Source organism: Sprattus sprattus, assembly GCF_963457725.1.
Source record: "Sprattus sprattus genome assembly, chromosome: 5".
Lineage (NCBI taxonomy): Eukaryota > Metazoa > Chordata > Actinopteri > Clupeiformes > Clupeidae > Sprattus > Sprattus sprattus.
In genome coordinates, this window is record NC_137924.1 from 4013731 (window position 1) to 4031728 (window position 17998).

Sequence of the window (17998 nt, forward strand, 5' to 3'; positions counted from 1 at the left end):
TCCCTCTCCTGTCAGACCTAGGGTACTCAAACTGAGCTCTGTGATTAACACCCCCCTCTCCTGTCAGACCTAGGATACTCAAACTGAGACTTTCTCTGTTCTAGTCAGAGAATCTGATGAATCTGTATGTGAAGCCATGCTCTCTCTCCCTTGATGGGCATCGCTGTCAATAAACTAGGGCTGTCAACAAACTAGGGCTGTCAACGTTAATGTGTTTATCCATGCAATCTTTTTTAATGCCTTTATTTTGATAGGACATGAAGTTATGACAGGAAGCGAGACGGAGAAGAGTTGGGGAGATGATTGGACAATTTGTTTATTTGTTTATTTAGAAGGATCCCCATTAGCTCTACCCTAAGACAGAGCTATTTTTCGTGGGGTCCACATTTAAGACTTACATACAAATATCAAAACATTTAAGACATACATTACAATACCAATATCTAACATTTAAAACATACATTACAATACCAATATCTAACATTTGAACCATACATTACAATACCAATATCAAAATTTAAAATACACCAATTAATGATCATACAATTTAAAATACAAGTGTCACAAGTATGCTGTCAGGACAGACTTGAACCTGTGTCCCCTCGAGCAATGTAGCCCGTACGTAGGGGGCTTGCCCTACCATTTTCAGAGAGCGATGAGGGACAGGTGGGGATGAAAAGCTACCCTTGTTCCAAGTGGGGAATGACAGAAAAAGTTTGAGAACCACTGTGATAGTTGGTGATGGAGAGATTGCTGGGCGGAAAGTCTGTGTTTAAGAGCCAAAATGATGGAACAATAGACAACTTAAGTTGTATGTAGCATTTGTCAAGCAGAATTTAGTTATCACATAAGCAGTTCGTCTTGAATTTATATCCTTAACACAAAGCACCTGACAGAAAGCAGTCCAAGGTTAGATGATTCTCCACTCCACGACTTCTCTAGGAAAATAACTAGATCAGTCCGTGAAAAGGTTACCATTTGGTTGCTGGTGAGTGTCAGCCCATCAACATATTTGAGGACAGTGGGCTGATTGAGGTGATTCAAATTGCTTCAGGGGAAAATTCTTACGGTTTACCGTCGAGGGGCACCATTGTGTTTAAAAAAATACACGTTGTCTGAAGTGATTTTTCTTTTATTTATAAGATTTAGTCTTAAGAAGAAAAACTAACTTTTAATCGCGATTAATCGAGATTCATTTATTTAAAAAAATGTGCGATTAATTAGTTCATTAATCTTTTTTGTCTATTGACAGCCCTAAAATAAACCCTTGTTCTTCATTTTACTACCATTGCCGGACTGCGGTCTCCATTTATGTGGTATTTAAATACTATCAATACAAGGTAAAGGAGAATAATGTCAACCTCAAACTGCGTGTTAATGTTTTTTTTTCCTCCAATGTTTTTCTGTGAGTATTGCCTTTACTGCACCCTCCCCATATATCACTACAGTCTCCTCTCCCCCTCCTGGGTTTGGGCCCCATCCCGTCCCCTGCTGGACACTGGAGGCAACTTCACCTTCTTTTCTGCTGACTGGGCCCCATTCTTAAACCGTTTTGAGGGCCCACAATCAACTTTTGCTTTCCAGGCTGAGGTGTTACTCAGTGTTGCATGTTCTGCAATTTTTCCAGACATAACTGTTGATAAGGACTTATATTCTTCAGTGTTTTTGCTCTTGTATGCCTCATCATTTACCCATGAATGAAGCCTGTCCTTCGCATTGGAGTCAATTAGACCTTTATCACAGTGTCTGTCTATCAACAGCCTGAAGCCTACTGCATAGTATTCTGTACTGTGAACGTTACCACTGGACTGAGTGTTACCACTGGTATGTGTGTTGCCACTGGTTTGTGTGTTACCACTGGTCTGTGTGTTGCCACTGGTTTGTGTGTTACCACTGGTCTGTGTGTTGACACTGGTTTGACGGCTTACACCTGAGGAGAGAAAATAGACTTGTGAGATATTTGTGACCAGTCGCATGGGTCAAATTGTACAAGATATGGGCATTTGTTCAAATGTCCTTAGCAACACACATTTTTACTTTAAATAACAGTAAAATAAAAAAAGTACATTTGGCTCAAGCGCCAGTCACTTCAGGAACTTATATTCCAAGGTATTAAAATATAAATTATGCCTTTCATGAAAACACAACAAGTAGTCCCACACATATCATCAGCCCATTTATGAGGGGTTGAAAGTAACAAAAAGTAATTCATGAAAATTGAGAGGGGTAAAATGGAGGTGAAATGAAAAATAGAGTGATAATTTAGAGTCGGTTTGCTGATTCCAAAAGTCATGATAATGAACACAGAGTTTCATAACTTTCATTCCTTGTTCATAATTCAAAACCCAACATTGCCATTTATCCTTTATGGAAACTAGCCCCAAGGGTGGAAGTTACACAAAAGAAATTCTCAAAATGGTGGTGAGGAAAATGCATGTGAATGGAAAGGTAGAGGAGCAAATATGGATGTCAATGTTGTCAATGGAGAATTGTGCTTGTAAAGTGTACTACATCAACACCTTATCAATGCATATTCCTCATAAATTATATTTAGTATACAGTACCAGTCAAAAGTTTGGACACACCTTCACATTTTTTGAGAAGTTTCTTCTTTGCTTTTTTTAATTTTATACATGGTAGATAACACTTCTTTTGTTTACTATATAATTGCATGTGTGTTCTTTCGTAGTTTAAATGTCTTCAGTATCAATCTACAATGTAAATATTAAATGAAAAGAAAAAACGTTTCCAATAAATTGAAGCTGTGTCCAAACTTATGACTGGTACTGTACATGACGTTTAGCACAGGGTGTTGCTAAGATGAGCTGCCTCCTTCAGTTTACACAACTTAAAATCAGAATTAACAAAAATAAATACAGAAATACAAAACACCTAACATAACTTGAAAAATTGATGGTATGCCTATTTATCAGTAGAGTTATGTTAAAAACAAATGAACCTAAATAGTATTTAGTTATACAGTACCTGCATCCTTTCTGAGTTCCTGTGATGTCTCTGGATGGGCCGTTATAAACGCCATCTTCAAGGTTTTCTCCACATCTCCTTTCGATAAGGCCTTGACCATCTCCTCCCTGGCACACACACACACACACACACACACACACACACACACACACACACACACACACACACACACACACACACACACACACACACACACACACACACACACACACACACACACACACACACACACACACACACACACACACACACACACACACACACACACACACACACACACACACACACACACCCTTAGTGAGGACGCACCATGATAATGATACTTTCAATATGAACATTAGACTGAAAATGTTCACATACAGAATGTATTTTAGTTTGAAGTGCTGTGTACAAACCATCCATGTATACATATGACCACTGAGAGGGATAAGCTCTGAAATGATATAATTTAATCACTGAACGGAATAAGCCTTAAAATAATATAATTTGATCACTAAAGTAATAAGCCCTAAATTAATAACATTTGTAAATTGAAAGGAATACGTCCTACAATAATATAATTTGATCACTGTAAGGAATAAGCCATGAAAGTAATTTTAGAGCTTTACACAACATTTCCTCTAAAACCAGAACACTTCATAGAAATATGATTCTTCAGCTGTGAATACTACATAAAGTACATACATACAAACACACACACACACACACACACACACACACACACACACACACACACAAACCCACACACACACACACAAACACACGGACACACACACATACCTGCATATGTTCGACTCCTTGCTGTTACCAGTGGTGAGGGCTTGTCTGTGATGTCCAGTGAGGACCTCCATGCACAGTAAATTGTACCCAGTGTTATTGGACTGGGACTTCTCCAACTCTTCATAAAGCTTTGGGTGTTTCTTCTTGAAGTCTGGGTTGTTCTCCACAATGTCAAAGGTCTTCTTGTAGGTGATTTTGGGTGGTATGTGGTCCGCATTCATTTCACGATTCTTATTCTGTCTGCCACATATCATGCTGAAAAGATACAGATGTGTTTTTTATAATAGAAGTGGCATTAGTGCTACCAATACTAATCATAGTAGCAGTAGCAGTAGCAGTAGCAGTAGAAGTAGTAGTAGCAGTAGGAGTAATTGTTATTATTGTTACTGCTTAATTTACTTCTATACATAATCTGACCTGTTGAACATTTTTTACGTTAATTTGAGAAAGTAATATGAATGATACACAAAGCCTTACTCTCCGTATTCGCCAACTCTTCCAAGATTGCGCGCCTTGAAGTCAGCTCTGTCTTTTTCTGATAAACTGCTCTTGTTCATGGTATTCTCGTATTTCTCCTTGTCTTCCTTTCTTGTCTTTTTGGTTCCTCCACTGATGGTGAAACGCCCAGGGTTCCTGTATGATTCCTCATATCTTTGTTGGAGCCTCAGAAGAGAACCATACTTTGGTAAGTTCTGTTGGACCTGAGTGGAGTAACGTAACAAAAGACATTGGAACTCGTTACATGGCCATAGTCACAATCTACATATTCATTTTCAATGTGTAAGAGCAAAAATTGCCCTAGTATTTTTTTGTCAGGTTTTTCAGAAAACACAAAAAAATTGAATATATGATATCTATTGATAATTTCACTCAAAAAGGTTATGACAAAAGATGACTTTTGACATACTAAAAAGAATGTATGTCAATTATGAAACACAAGGGGAATAAATGAAGTAGGTACATTTTTGAACATACCTTTGTGAATCTAGTAACTTTAAACCTTCAACTCGGTCAACAATAAAGCTTGTAAAATTGCCTAAATCATATTGTCTTTTGACTTAGGCAAAATAAAACTGCCTAAGTCATGGGTCATTATACTACAGGGGTAGAATCACATGATGTGTTGATCTGAGGATGAAGGCAATATTACCAGAGGTGGCCAGTACCATGAGGAGATGATTTAGGCAAAAAAGTCATTTTGGTAAAAAAAAAAATGGGCCCTATATAAACTGCCTTAAATCTTACATAGCTCACAACAAAACTTGTGAAACATTCCTAAAATGTTAAATGACTCAAAATGTTATTGTACGGCTTAAGCTGAAGTGTAGGGCACTCAATCCTAAGTATGAGTACATACACATAGGTAAGACAGACTGCTGTGAACATGGACCAGGCACCATCAAGTACTAACTCAATGCAACCAAGGTGAGTTCATCTGTGACCACTGCAATGTATTTCACTTGATCTGCGATCACTGCCAGAAAATGCTCCTGGCTCCTAACAGGGTAAACTGCATTATGAATTTTACAACATAACCTTCACATTATTCTATAATGTTCTCCCTTTTGGCCTGGGCTGTGTATAAGGCAATCTCACCAACAAAACAAAACTGGAAGATGAAACTTCAATGACAAGACAAGAATCCTGATGGATATTGGCAGCAGGCATTTTAAGACAGGTCCTGTCATCATCTTACCTCCTGTTTTAAGTCATTGCGAAGAGTTGATGCCTTTCTTCTCAGATCGCCCACATCTCTTGGCCCACTACTGTTTGCTTGGGCAATAGCATGGTAAAAGCAGTTCTGGCCTTCTGAGTGAACTGGGCTAATTGTGCCGTCAGGATTGACAATCTCAAAATGGCCAGAGTATGGTGTAAGTTCTCCACGGATCCGTCGGCTCAACGATGGCAGAACACCCTGTTCCCTGTGGAAAGTTTTTTTTATGCAGGATTAAGGATGAATAAATACTACAACAGATATTGCCTTTGATATTAAACCAGGATCATATTCCTGCTTTGACCCAGGAGTCATTGTTTCATCACAAGCTGTGGATACAGTGGTGGGAAATTGAGTAGAGACCCTCACAGACTATGTAGTTGCTCATAAACGCATTGAATTTGCCAGTTGATCAGGCGACTCCTGAATTAAAGGCACCCAGTGCAACTTTCGAGGCTTAAAAATAAACATTCAATTTCTAGTCTTTTTTACACGTAGTAAGTTTCAATAACTCCATACCATTACATACCGACATTCAAGCAGCAAAGATGAGACGTCGTTGTGTGGTGAGAACTGATAGAAAATCGATAACAACAACAATCGCCGCCATTTTCTTTATTTTTTTTAACCTGCAATAAATAAAGCAGGCTTCCAGTCAATGGAAAAATGGCTTCTCCCCACCGGCGATTGTTGTTGTTTACGATTTTCTATCAGTTCTCACCACACAACGACGTCTCATCTTTGCTCCTTGAATGTCGATATGTAATGGTATGGCGTTATTGAAACTTACTACGTCTAAAAAATAGTAGAAATTGAATGTTTATTTTTCATTGAATGTTTACATAAAGTTGCACTGGGTGCCTTTAAACCAATGATATGCTGCATACATCTTTTTACTGAATAACTTTTGTGGTATGAGTCAACTGAATGGAACTTTATAGGTTCATTCTGGTATTTATTAATCTGTCACTTAAATTGGCTAATTCCATCAGAATTATTGTCAGTACTTCATGGACTACACTCTCTAACCATGCTTGCTGTTGATGTTTTGGAAAAAGAAAGTGTGATGCTTACTGTTGAGATGTGTCTTTGTCTTTAACCAGTCGAAGTGTGATGTCCCCAGATGGGCTTTGACTTCCTGGGTAGTGCTCTTCATTGAGTGCTTTTCCATGTTCATCTGTAAGAATGATGCGGACTCCTTTGCCTTGGAGCAAGTTGCTCTTTGTGAGAATGTGAAGGTCGAGCCCTGTAGCAGGTTTCTCAGAGCTGCCCAGACTCTCTGCATAGTGTGTCAGTTCACCTTCATTAGACTTGGACAAGGACTTAGGAGGGGCCTGGCTGGCCATTCTCAATTTGTGACCCATCTTCTGATCATCAAAAAATGCTGTTGTTTTATGTCTGCCAAGAAGATTTTCAACACATTTTCCAATTCCTTTGTTTGTCTTTTGAGTGGTAATTCGAGAAGCAATGGATGTCATGCGTGCCACCAAAGCATCAACAAATGCATCAGACACTTTCATTGTAATTTCTTTGATGAAATCTTCTTTAAGTCGTTTCACATCGCTAAACTCCTGTCTTCCATCTTCCTTATAGTCCTTCTGCTGTAGATGTTCCATTTCCATCAGTAGCCGAGGGACAAATTGGTCATTGATGATTTCCTTTGTTGGTATTGCCTTAAGCATCTCAATGACTGATGTAACGTACTCAGCTGCACCCAAAACCTTACTGAAGGCTGATACTTTTCCCGATGCCTTTTTATTCTTCTCCAGAGCACTCAAGGCAGAGTTGCACACCTGTGACAGAATACTGATAACTTTATGCACCTGTGTGAGATCAGTCAGCAGTTCTGGAATGACCGTGGTTGTCATGTGTGTCACTGATCCACGAAGCTTCTCCTCACACTGAGGGTCAATTTTGAACTCATTTGTCTTTGTTTCCATCACTTCTTGTGGTACCTCCTGGCAGATGAACTGAGTGAGAGCCGCATCCAACTGGCTATTTGCTCTTATTAGTGAAGAGACTTTTTTTTCAAATGCTGATCTAAATATCTTACGAAAGACAGCCTTGAAACCTTCATCTATGCCATAGTTCACAGCAGCGAGTAGTCCTTGCTTTGCTAGTTCCTGACCGGCGTACTTTGCTGCTTGTTTGGTTGCCTGCTTCAATGTAATGGTTGTTACTGAATTGGCGCCCTTGACTATGGACTTTGCACCGTTGTGAACTGATTTCCCTATATTCTTCAGTCCCTTAAGCCCTTTACCCAGGACTTTAAATCCACCACAGAGCAGAGACACTCCAATACTGATGCTTTTGGAGATGGCCCAATCTGCCCAATGAAAAGTTCCCGTAATCATCCCAGTCATGCCAGTAATCATGTCAGACACTCCCTCACTGATTAAGCCCAAGCCAAAATTAGTGGCTGCACCACCCGATAAGACAAGGACTAAAGCGCCAGCAACCACTTGCAAGACACCGATAGAAAAACAGATCAGAGCATCCCAGGAAAATGTTGGCTTCTTTTTTACCTCAAATACAATTCCAAGACCGTATTTGTACATCGTCCTTAGTTCATTTGATGTGATGAAATCTTTTTCTTTCAGGAGGCAGTAGACTGGTGACTCTTCAGTTACGGCATAATCTCCACTTTTCTGAAGCTCTGTAAATGTATCAAGCGCACTCTTGATATAATCCTTCCAAGATTTAAAGATGTTCATCCTGACTTGCATTTGCATTAGGAAATTACTGTTGCCATGGTGGGATTTAAAACCATTTGTTACAGAGAGATTGCAGAACATCATAGTATTTGTTGTTTCATTCAGGAAAACGTCTACTAAATCCAGTGCTTTCTCCAGCAAAGGTTTTGCCTCAGATATGTAGTTTTCCTTGCGAAGGTTGATGGTGACATATGCTTCGTTATAGAGAGCAACAGCACTGTAAAATGGATCACACACAGCAGCACTCTGCCAGTATGTCTTTGAGCCATAACATTCACTCTTATTCCAACGGTGTAGGTCTGTTCTGCTTGCTGCCTGCTTGATATGATCATGGAAGTTCTTGCTTTCCCCTTTAAGGAGGGAATTACTCCTCAGTTGTAACTCTCCTCTAAGATCGTCTATTAATCCTCCAATGTCTTTTTCTGTCTTCACTTTGCAGATGTGGTCTTCGTGGTGAGTGAGCCAAAAGGCCCAGGATTCCTTCAGTGAATTGACTGCAGGGTGATAATCAAATTTATCACGATGGCTCTTGAAACAATCTGGAACTTCCTGTATCTTCATACCATCACAACTCATCCTCTCACTGTCAGTGTAATTCTTGCGAAACACTTTCAAAAATCCACAAAATGTTGAGAACAGTTTTTCTTTGATGCCAATCCCATGGAGTTCATCAGCTTCCATATGCTGTATGTTGTTCAGCTCCATCTGTTCTCTCAGCTGCCTCATGACCTCAACAGACTGGCCTTGGTAAGCAGGTTCAAGCTGTTCTTGGTTGAGGATCATCTGCACCATGCCTGGGTTTCCTTTACGAGCAGTGCGCCCGAAGACCTGCTTCTCCACACGCTGGCTCTTTGGAAAATGTGTGAGAAGCACAAAGAGACCCCCACATTTGTTGACCTCTGGTTCAACTTGGATATCTGTCCCACGTCCAGCAAGATTTGTAGCAATGATGATATTTCCTCTGCTGAATGTTTGTGTCTCAATCTCATGCCTCCCACTGATTGTGTACATGGTGATTTGACATTTTTGTAGAGTTTGCATTTCTTTGTGCAGTTCATTCGCTGTTTTGACATCCTCACATACAATAAGAACAACCTGTCCTCTGTTGGTTACTTTGCGCACAGTTTCACAGATTTTCTCGATCCACAGTGTATTTCCTTGGACCTGAACTGCTGGAAGCTCAACCACCTTCTTACGGCGATGAGTTGGCATGACGTAGCTGTTTGTCTTGTAATGTTTGGATAGGAAGGCTTTCTCAGAGCCTCCTCCTAATGTTCCTGAAACTCCAAATATACCCTTTCCACTGTGGTACCTTTGAAAGTAATGGATGTTTGACATGTAGTTTGTTACAGTAGTCAGTGGTGAAATGGCCAGCTGATGCTTCATCTCCAAAAACTGCTGGAGGCCTTCACCCCACTTTGAGTTCTTCTGTAAGACTCCAGTGGACATGAAGTCCACAGGTATGATGGCATCATACTGATGGCTCTCACTGTCACTGTCCCCTTTTGTCTCAGCCTCAGGGGCTTTCTCAATCATGTACTCCCTACCCTCCACCATCCCTATGGCTCTAAGGGCATTCTCAGCAAACAGCTGTAACTGGTGTTCTGTGTATTCCTTCAGAAAAGATGGGATCACAATAAACTCACTGCATAACTTGATGTCCTTTGGATCACATTCGTCTGAATACTTTATTTTAGATTTCAACCTGTCAACAGTTCTTGAAATTAAATCATTTTCAGGGATGATTTGGCATGCCAGACCCTTCTCAAACAAAAGCAGTCTCACTTTGTCCTTTGAAGAGTTTGAAGAAATAATTTCTTCATACACGGCAGCTTTGTTGTCAACTACTGAGAAATATTCAACCAAGTCATCTTCTCCCACTTCCTCCTCAAATGTCCTCAGCAGGTTGTACTGTTCAGCAGGCCCAGTTCTGCTCATGATTTTCTCAAGTAAACTAGAGTCCTGGTTTACATCATCTTCTCCCACTTTACTCTCAGCTTGCACCAACTCACTGATCTCATCCTGTGAGTAGATTCCACGTTTCACTCCAAGTTGGAGTATGTCCAGGGCAGAAAAGTCCTCAGATTCTGGGACACCCAAAACAGATACTACAGTCTTGTGGAAGTGCTGGGGTTGAGTGATCCAGTGGATTTCACCAGTCTCCAGCATTTCTATTGGTTGGCATGCGGACAGTTTAGCCCAAATGCCAGCAAGGACTTGTTCCATGTGTCTCAGAACACTGTCCTGATGAGACAAGAATGTTATTTGGACTCCATTGTCCAGTGTCATATAATCAACTTCGTCTACGATGACCATATCAAACCTTCTAGTGCCTCTGGTTGTTTCTCCCTCAAACTCCTGTCTCAGTGTGTCTGCTGCAAATGTACCAACAGTCCCGTGAACTATATCTTTGCTGTATGCCACTCTCACCAGCTCTTCAAGATTATCATGGGTCATCCCTGGTGGCACAACAGATGATGTCAAACCAAACATGGAATATAAGGGGCTCCATTGCTTTTGGTCACGATCCGCTAGGACAGGAGAGCTTGTCACAATGTCCGGCTTGACACCACGGATGGCTTGTATGGCAGCAAACATCGCTAAAATGCATGTCTTTCCTTCCCCTGTGGCAATCTCTAGGAGACAGCCCTCTTCTCTCCTCTCCTGTGGCAGCAGCAGTAGAAGTAACGATGCCAGCTGAGTAAGTCTTGGGAAATAGCCTGTGCACTTCCTCACAGCTCTGGACATCAATATCAACAACTGCTGAAGACAAGCAATGTCAGGATCAGCACAATCCAGGGAACGTATCATCCCTTTTCCGTTGTAGATTTCATCTTCACTTAATCGTGTAACATCAGACAGTTTAGGCAGCTCATCTTGGACATGTCTTAGCACATCACATACGATGATTAAAGTACTCTCTGGGTAGTGTGTCTCTCTCATTTCACTCATCAGTGTGTCAAGGTCTTTATCAGCCTCACTCTCCACCTGCTGGCATAGGTTCCTTACTGGGTCTCTTTCGTGTAGACCACATACAACAGAAGAACAGCTTAGTCTGTAGGTCAGCACTGTTTCAAGGATAGCTGTGATTTTGTTGTGATGTCGTTGGAGCTCCAGATCCCTCTGTAGAAAAAGGATGATTTCGTCAGGTGTCCATATGTCATTGAAAAGGATGTGGCCAAGAAGCTCTTTGCTTTCTGATGTTAAAGCTGTCACCGACTCAGTGAAGCTGTACAGGACCCTCACAGCCAGGTCTGAGTTTTCCTTCGGTAGGTACGTTAGTAAGCGGAGCAGGAAGCCATGTTCTCTACTTCGTGAGAGTGGGAGGATGTCGTCATAATCAGAGTCCTCTGTCAGTTGCATCATGGCTTTCAGTACATTCAATTTCTCAGTTAGGGACAGGTCTTCATAGCCAAGTGCCTGGTCTATGGCTAACAGAGAGTTGAAGGCTAGATGATCCTCTCCAAAATACTGGATCATTAGCTCATTCTGAAGAAACATAATCCTGTCTTCCAGTTTCTGAACTCCCCTGTCTTTATCTTCAGTGATTTCAAATTCTGACAAGATTTCATCAAACCTCTGCTCCACCACTGAGAGCTGTAAAAATACAAAATAAATGATCAACATCATTTGCTCAAAAATATTTTAAAGTAATTTTTTTTTCCATGATCATATGAAATGACCACCCTAACCCTGGCCTCAAAAACAAATCTCCATCCTCTTAATACTGTGCATAATAGATTGTGTAGGTTTATCCTTGGCTGTCCTTTCATAACCCACCACTGTACAATGTATGAAAGACTTAACTTTCCCTCTCTCAATATAAGAAGACAGTTGCATTGGTATCGCTTTATTTTTAAAGATATTTATTTTAACTACCCTCCTATTTTAACTAAGAATTTATTTGTACCAGTCTCATCTCATTACAATTTAAGACATGCCGCTCAAATCTTTTTTTCTACTCCCACAGTCGGTAAATCTGTTGGTAAAATAGCTTTTAAGTTTAAAGCACCATTAGACTGGAACAATCTACCAGGAAATATTCGGTCAATTTCATCATTACCTGTCTTTAAAAATGCTCTTTTTTCTTATCATGCAAACTGCTGCAACTGTTTCAATTATTATCTTCTTATATATATGTATTTTTATTTAACATAGTGTTGGGGGATGTGACTGCTGGATGAATAGATACAGATATATTGATATCGATAAATAGTTATAGATAGATAGATATTACTATACATATACAGTATGTATTACTATTATTAACATTAACATTATTATGCTCCTGAGCTGATGATTTGTTGTTGTGCTCTGCTTGGAGCGCAGTTGCATAATTCGTTATGTATCTGATGTCTTGCTGCAATTCTGCTAATCATTTGTTGTGTGTTGTTTTTGTTTGTCCTGTCTTATTGTTATTTCTATGTTTATGTTCATCTAATGTATGTTTACTATCTGATTGTGTTGTGGACCCCCTCGAAAACGAGATGGTACATCTCAAGGGGTTATTCCCAATAAAGATAATTTCCAACATATAACAACAGTGCACAGCACACAATCACATCCAGAATAATACAGAATCGAACAACAACATAATGTATTTGTAAACAAATGGTGAGTTTATACTTTGGTTCTATTTTGCCTTCTGTAACCTACTACCACCTTTCTAGTCACAGAAAATAAAAGCTCACCTCATCCAATGGGTCCGCAGTGTTGTCATCTCCTTTAAGCAGGTAATATGCCTGCACGTGTTCCTGTTTCTGTAGTTCTCTCAGTTCATGTAGCTCTTGTTCTCGCCTCTCCTGTTCTCGTCGTTCTTGCTGTTGTCTCTGCTGTTCTCTTTGCTCCTTTTCTAATCTCTGCTGATCTCTTTGTTCCTGCTCTCGTCTCTCCTGTTCTAGTCTCTGCTGCTCTCGTCTCTGCTGTTGTAGTCTCTGCTGTTCTATTATCTGCTGTGCTAATCTCCACTGTTCTAGTCTCCACTGTTCTAGTCTCTGCTGTTCTAGTCTCTGCTGTTCTAATCTCTGCTGTTCTAGTCTCTGCTGTTCTAATCTCTGCTGTTCTAATCTCTGCTGTTCTAGTCTCTGCTGTTCTAGTCTCTGCTGTTCTAATCTCTGCTGTTCTAGTCTCTGCTGTTCTAATCTCTGCTGTTCTAATCTCTGCTGTTCTAATCTCTGCTGTTGTTGTCTCTGCTGTTCTAATCTCTGCTGTTCTAGTCTCTGCTGTTCTAGTCTCTGCTGTTCTAATCTCTGCTGTTCTAATCTCTGCTGTTCTAATCTCTGCTGTTCTAGTCTCTGCTGTTCTAGTCTCTGCTGTTCTAGTCTCTGCTGTTGTAGTCTCTGCTGTTGTAGTCTCTGCTGTTCTAGTCTCTGCTGTTCTAGTAACCACTGCTGTTGTAGTCTCTGCTGTTCTAGTCTCTGCTGTTCTAGTCTCTGCTGTTTTAGTCTCTGCTGTTCTAGTCTCTGCTGTTCTAGTCTCTCCTGTTCTAGTCTCTGCTGTTCTAGTCTCTGCTGTTCTAGTCTCTGCTGTTTTAGTCTCTGCTGTTCTAGTCTCTGCTGTTCTAGTCTCTCCTGTTCTAGTCTCTGCTGTTCTAGTCTCTGCTGTTCTAGTCTCTGCTGTTTTAGTCTCTGCTGTTCTAGTCTCTGCTGTTCTAGTCTCTGCTGTTCTAGTCTCTGCTGTTCTAGTCTCTGCTGTTCTAGTCTCTGCTGTTCTAGTCTCTGCTGTTCTAGTCTCTGCTGTTCTAGTCTCTGCTGTTCTAGTCTCTGCTGTTCTAGTCTCTGCTGTTTTAGTCTCTGCTGTTCTAGTCTCTGCTGTTCTAGTCTCTGCTGTTCTAGTCTCTCCTGTTCTAGTCTCTGCTGTTCTAATCTCTGCTGTTCTAATCTCTGCTGTTCTAATCTCTGCTGTTCTAGTCTCTGCTGTTCTAATCTCTGCTGTTCTAGTCTCTGCTGTTGTAGTCTCTGCTGTTCTAGTCTCTGCTGTTCTAATCTCTGCTGTTGTAGTCTCTGCTGTTCTAATCTCTGCTGTTCTAGTCTCTGCTGTTCTAATCTCTGCTGTTGTAGTCTCTGCTGTTCTCTTTGTTCCTGTTCTAGTGTCTGCTGTATTAGTAACCACTCCTGTTCTAGTCTCTGCAGTTGTAGTCTCTGCTGTTCTAGTCTCTGCTGTTCTAGTCTCCGCTGTTCTAGTATCCACTGCTGTTGTTGTCTCTGCTGTTCTAGTCTCTGCTGTTCTAATCTCTGCTGTTCTTGTCTCTGCTGTTCTCTGCATTTGTGTTCTCGTCTCTGCTTTTCTTGTTCCTGCTGTTGCCTCAAACTTTTCTCCTGTTCATCTGAAAGAGACTCCTTAGTTTATAGCACCAACCTGATTTATTCATATCTGACCAGTGTTCTGGTAAATGTCGCTTTTAACAAGTTATTAATGAATCAACCCGTAACTAATGATTTGTATATTCTACAACCTCCCCACACAAACACAGACATAGACACGGCTGTGAGTGTCCTTAAAAGTAAGCTGAAATTATTCACTGAAGAGACGCATGGGTATCCCCTCAAAATGTCCCTGTATCCTGATTTTGATAATGTTGCCCATTTTCTAATGTAAGGAATCATTTGTACTTACCAAAATGTGGACACACGTGTTTATGTCCTTCGGTTCCACATAGCAGTTCAAACTGTGAGTGGTTTCTCCTCTCAATTATTCTATATTCATATCCACCATTTTTACAAGTCAGGTCAGTAGTTGTGTGGTTTTCATATCTCAAACGGATTTGGCCACCAATCCCATCAGTTGCAGTAGCACCAGGTTCTAAAGATGCATCTACCTACGGAGAAGCAACAACAGAACAATTACGATCTGAACTACTTTAAATAAATACATACAAAAATCAGTGTTCCCACACCCCTGAACTGTTATGTAAAGGACGTTAATTGACTTAACACTACTGAGTCCAGGCCTTTTTTTAGGTAGTCTGACATGCCCTGATGTTGTTGTATATTTCCCCTTAGTAAAAACATTGAGGCAAAAGTGTAAAGCAAATACCGTTGTAGAGGAAACTGTTCCCACTCCGGAAAAATTCTACGGACAAATGACAAATGACAAAAGAACAATTATGATCTGAACTTTACCATCTGGGCTGCAGAAACGTATACAGAATGCGGAACCGTATACAGAAATACTGTTAGATGAGTAGTAGAATTCTAGAATGGAATTAAAGGTTTAAATACTGTGACAAAGTAACAAGCTTTGTTCATGAGGAAGAAGAGGAAACCAGACGAGCAGCAGCGGATCACACCCTCACCGCAACAATTCTGTTGTAGTGCCATGTGTAGGCAGTCTCATTATGGATGGAATATGTTCCCCCCATGGTTCTTGGTTCTTCATGCGTAGGGAAGGAAATCTTTAATGATACAAGATAATTTTTTGAGCTAGTCACTTTGTTTCTGCATTATTAGAAAAAAGTGTTAAAAGAAAGTGTGTGCTGACTAAATTACACACAGAGTGACTAATATGATTCAATAAATAAATAATACTTTAGTCATGAAACAACTACAACAAGTTCTAATCTGATCATCTGACAATGTCATTGCTTAGCACAGTGTGTATGTTTGTGTGTGTGTGTGTTTGCGCATATGTGTATGTGTGTGTGTGTGTGTATGAGAGAGAGAGAAAGAGTGTTCTTGTGGTTAAATGCTATGACTTCAATGTGAATTATGAGAAAAGTGTGTGTTTCCAGTCCTACCCAATGTGCTCTTTTCAACCGGAACACACAAGAAAGTATATTTAATAACAACAATATGCATTTCCTGGAGGAAATACCAGTGCATGAAATGCAAAAGTTTAGAAAGGAAAAAGAACGGAAAGAAGAGTGAAGAGTGGCTATGGATAATGAGATAAAGAGAGAGTAAAGAGGGAAAATATTGAAAGAAGGACAGAAAAATGAGTGTAGCAGAGAGATGGAGGGTGAGGGATGATAGAGGGCTGTCAAGTGAAAGAAGGCTGACAAAAAAAGGTGCAAAAAGAGTAGGCATTGATGGACAGAGTAATTTAAAGAAGAAAGGAAAGAAGAGTGAACAAGAGTGGCTATGGATGAGATAAAGAGAGAGTGAAGAAGAAAAAAATTAAAAGAAAGAGAGAAAATGGAGTGAAGCAGAGAGATGGAGGGTGAGACTGAGTAGACTGAGAGGGACAGAGAGATAGATGGAGAGATGAGAAAAAAAAGAGGAAGGTATGGAAGGTGTCCCTTATCAATATTCCTGGTTATACAGTTGAATGGAGAGGGACAGAGAGAAGAGGAGCCCTAGAATTAGCGCAGGCATCAGTGAACCACAGGTGCAAGCCAGTTTAATGGCCCTATTATGATGTCACAATGGCTCAATGTAAGTCTATGGGAGAAATATGATAAGTTTTTCTTTAAAATCTTAAAAAGTATAAAGTCCTTTACAAGACCTACGCAACAATGTTGATTGAAGTTTCTGCGTTAAGAGGTTTGAGCTGAATTAATTGCAGAAATTGGTACAAAGAATAAGAAGTGGGAAGAATAAGAAGCCTAGAAATAACAATAGTGGGCATTTCATGCACTGTTTGAAAAGTTTGAATAACATTACGGGGCACTTCATGCACTGTAATGACATTAGAAATGGTGTATTTCATGCACACTTTACCTTGTCTTAATTCATTGCTTTATTTTACACTAATGACTCTGACTGAAGGATACATTAAAGTGATACATATATATATATATATATATATATATAGAGAGAGAGAGAGAGAGAGAGAGAGAGAGATTTTTTAAATTGAGATAACTCACTTTTTGGATTTCTGGTGGCAAAGATCAGGGTCAGTTTCTCCGTGTATCTCTCTGGTCAAGTGCAGAGGAGGAATGAGGAAAATGCCTGGTGGGGAGAGTGAGAGTGAGTAGAGCGAATGTGATGAGTCACTATTTATGCACCAAAGCCTCAGAGGAGCTCCATGTACTGGTTGGCCAAGGAACCCCAGTTTTACTGCCTTGTGTTTCCGGGAAGTGCCACTGCTTACTGTAAATGAATGCCTGGTGGGGAGAGTGAGAGGAGCGAATGAGAGGAGTCCCTACTTATGCAGGGGTTTTTCTAGAAAAAAATAGTAGCAGGGAGCAGACCCCTGCGACGCGCCGAGGGAGCAATGCGACCGAGGTAGCGACGCGCCCGAGGCAGGGGATGGTGTGGAAGGGGGGTCCCCCCCCTTCCACGGTGCGAAGCCTTTGAAAAATGAATGATTAAATGGTACATTCTGAGGCTATCTTAGAGAGAAATTCTAGCTCTTGTGGTCATCCTGAAAAACTAAAATACTATCAACTTTTGGTAGACTTTGGTAGACCTTAAAATCTGGTAGATTTTTTTTGAAAATAACCTTTTAAATAGTGTCCTCTGGTGGGTTTTAGGAAGAGAAATTAACAAATTTAGATTTAAAATATGGCACAAATATAAACATATTGAAGACATCTGCTGGGATTTTGTTTTGGATGTGTGTGAAGCAGGAGCGCCCTGACCTGGGAGAGAAAGCTTAGGAGCAGCTACTACCCTTTTCCTCCACATATTTATGTGAGGCCTCATTCTCTGCAATGACTGTGATCAAAACAAAGCATTGGAACAGAATGTGCCTCCAGAAGAGCTTTATCACAGCAGTTGCTTCCCCTTTTTTGAAAATAACCTTTTAAATAGTGTCCTCTAGTGGGTTGTAGGAAGATCAATTAACGAATGTAGATTAAAAATATGGCACAAAAATAAACATATTAAAGACATCTGTTGAATTATAGTTAATGTCAGATATCCTC

At 40.3% G+C, this 17998-nt stretch overlaps 1 protein-coding gene across 1 annotated transcript in view; it reads right to left on the reverse strand.

Moving 5' to 3' along the window:
- Positions 1-298: 298 nt before the first annotated feature.
- The window catches only part of LOC308365602 (uncharacterized protein), a 21792-nt gene continuing 4092 nt past the window's right edge, over positions 299-17998 (reverse strand). The window contains exons 2-12 of the mRNA XM_080839069.1: positions 16997-17081; positions 15488-15586; positions 15229-15264; positions 14809-15010; positions 12885-14518; positions 6554-11790; positions 5462-5687; positions 4243-4466; positions 3766-4020; positions 2986-3092; positions 299-1930 (exon numbers count right to left, since the gene is read on the reverse strand). Of these exons, the coding sequence (XP_080695195.1) occupies positions 1443-1930; positions 2986-3092; positions 3766-4020; positions 4243-4466; positions 5462-5687; positions 6554-11790; positions 12885-14518; positions 14809-15010; positions 15229-15264; positions 15488-15553 (8475 nt within the window). The 5' untranslated portion in view covers positions 15554-15586; positions 16997-17081 and the 3' untranslated portion in view covers positions 299-1442. The remainder of the gene's footprint in view (positions 1931-2985; positions 3093-3765; positions 4021-4242; positions 4467-5461; positions 5688-6553; positions 11791-12884; positions 14519-14808; positions 15011-15228; positions 15265-15487; positions 15587-16996; positions 17082-17998) is intronic.